Genomic DNA, 2859 nt, shown 5'->3' with positions numbered 1-2859 from the left:
GAACACACTTAGCACCTGCAGATACATATGACATTAGATTTAATTGTGAATATTAATAATCAAAAATAATATTTATGACATAATAATATCTATTGAATTATTGAATGTAAAGAAATGAATGTGAATGTAGAGCTAAGTTACGTTAGTAAAGTAAAGCTAAGTATTTATGGCAGTTATACACACACAAGAGCCACTGAGTATTGGGTTATATTAGCTTACTTATATATGCCAGAAGGTTAGATTTTGCTTTGCCCAGTTTATCAGGATAGTCATCACACAGTTTTATTAATGCATCCCAATTGACATCTCTATTAGCCTCAAACCACCTCTGGAATACAATAATAAGATTGGTATTTGCTGCTCCTGGTGTTGACATCAGATCAGCCGTCCTTACATTCAATCCAGCTGCTATTGTCATGCAATGCTGAGCAGAAGAATCAAATATATTCATGACAGCTTCCATATTAAGCTCCTTGTCTATATTAGATAAAGATATGCAGATATGTAAAGATAAAGTATGCAGCTCCAGAATATGGATGGACCAGTAAGTACATGTACCCACTGGCGGTTTTAAGGGGGGGGGGGGCCTGGAGGGCACAGGCCCACCCTGTTGGCAAAATTCTAATTAAAGCACTAGTATTTTTAATGTAAATGCCTTCCAAGCCATTCTTGACTGACTCTTCTCTACATTATAGTGCCCTTTCCTGGATATAGTGCCCCCTCTGTTTCATTGACCTGGCACCGCCACTGTGTACATGTAATGGCGTTTATTTCTCTCCTTAAATATTTGTCAGGCATTTTCATTTTGACAAAATTCTTGCTTGATGCGGATAGCATGTGGATTTACATGTACATGTACAGTATCATCAAAAAATGACTAAAATATTATTAAATGCACAACTATTTTAAACAATGTTTAGTTCACTACATGTAAAGATCCTAATGTCATGCATCAATTGATCTGGCATGTCTTTCTTCCACTTTTAAGTTCTGACTAAACAGTATATGGAAGATATAAGTGATAGCCTACATTGTTACTTGTGTTCATAATACTTGATCTACTCATTTCATTTACCTTGGCTCTGTTCCTGCAAATTTTCTTTATCTTTGCCAGCACCTGCAGATACGTGTACATATGACGTTAGATTTAACTATTGAATTATTGTAATGTAATTGTAATTAAAAATAAAAATCACTGTAGATCTAACTAAGTTCATTTACCTTGGCTCTGTTCCTGCAAATTTTCTTTATCTTCGCCAGCACCTGCAGATACGTGTACATATGACGTTAGATTTAAGTATTGAATTATTGTAATGTAATTGTAATTAAAAATAAAGATCACTGTAGATCTAACTAAGTTAAGTTAGTAAAGTTTGTCTGCTATAGAAATGAGATAAGACCAAGTGATTGTGGAATATTTTGTTTCTAATCTAATCTTACACACCCATCACTTTGCCCAAACTATACAAAAAGATTTTGTATTTAAGATGTCTGGCAAATCGAATTTAGAAAAATTAATTTTAAATTGATTTAGAATATACCTTTGGCAATACCAAAGGTATTTGCTGCAAGGTCCTTATCAATTGTTCCTACAGCATCATGATTGTGGAATATTTTATCATCTCTAGTCTGGTGTCTTTAACTGATCTTACCTTTTTGAGTGGACCCATCACTTTGCTCTGGGATCCCAAACTCTACAAAAAGATTTTGTATGCAAAACATTTGAGATGTCAAATTTAATTTTCAAGTTATTTATCTACTTTTGGCAATTTTTGTTCCAAGTTTTTTATTCATTGTTCTGACAGCATCATACAGCCACCTTGCACTAGCTCTAACTCCTTTATCATATACTTCAGTATTTCCTCTCAGCCACTCAGCAACAACATCATTTAGTCCATCCCATGCTCTTCTGTTATCGCAGGCTATGGTGTCTATTGTACCCTGAGGGATACGGAATTGTGCAGCCAATTCTTTATATTTTGAAGCTATATGTTTGCCAATTAGATCCATAATAGTACCATGATCACCTTTATATAAAACAAAGAGTTTTAATGCCAGCTGTAACATAGTTAATTATTTTACTTTTAGTTAGTTCTCTTTGAACCAAAGGATCTTGTGGATTCACTAAATGATATAAAAGGATGTAGCTATACAAGTACAAGCTTTACAATACCTGAAGCAGACATTCTTGAGAGAAGGGGGACTGTGAATTGAATTGATAGCTTGAGAAAGAGAGTGCTGTGGTACGTCCTGAACTGGAACTGTCGTGTCCCGACTCGATCGTCCTAATACTAATAGAGTGCACGTGACCTAACTAGCAGCTGGATCATGTATCCTTTTGTGTTCTTCTTGTTGCCATTGATTGCACTGCATCACTTGATATCAGGGATATAATATACGTTAGTATGTTAGTATAATAAATCCCTGCTTGATATCAATCCATCAGTTGTAGTATTATCACTTAAATTTTAATAATAATTTTCTACTTATTATTGTATTGATATTACATGATGTGTATTTTCTTGTAGGATAGTTTAAGAGTTTATTTTTAACAATGTCAGTTTAGTTTACTAAAATGTAAAGATCCTAATGTCATGTATCAATTGATATCTGGCATGTCTTCATTTTAAATTTTTAATCTTCTTTTTCCACTTTTTTCTTGGTATTATATTGTCTAAAATAATACCATGGAAGATATAAGTAATAGCCAACATTGTCAAGTTATTTGTCCTGATAATACTTGATCTACTCATTTTCTTTTACCTTGGCTCCGGTTTCAAGATGTGCAAATTTTCTTCGTCTTTCTCAGGCACCTGCAGATACATATGACATTAGATGTAACTGTGGTAATGTACGATA

General features: G+C 33.8%; 1 protein-coding gene across 1 annotated transcript; it reads right to left on the bottom strand.

Moving 5' to 3' along the window:
• Positions 1–219: 219 nt before the first annotated feature.
• Positions 220–2273, bottom strand: LOC109591015 (uncharacterized; the record flags this gene model as incomplete). Its single annotated transcript, XM_020006833.1, has 7 exons — positions 2174–2273; positions 2083–2124; positions 1761–2027; positions 1653–1694; positions 1222–1263; positions 1076–1117; positions 220–477 (listed from the first exon to the last, which is right to left on the bottom strand). Coding segments are annotated over exons 1-7 (706 nt in total), but the record flags the coding sequence as incomplete, so codon positions are not given.
• Positions 2274–2859: the final 586 nt, after the last annotated feature.

The sequence above is a fragment of the Amphimedon queenslandica genome, unplaced genomic scaffold (genome assembly GCF_000090795.2).
Source record: "Amphimedon queenslandica unplaced genomic scaffold, v1.1 AMPQUscaffold_9129_Cont18925, whole genome shotgun sequence".
Lineage (NCBI taxonomy): Eukaryota > Metazoa > Porifera > Demospongiae > Haplosclerida > Niphatidae > Amphimedon > Amphimedon queenslandica.
The sequence above is the reverse complement of the archived record's forward strand: the minus strand, read 5'-3'. Positions and strand labels throughout refer to the sequence as shown.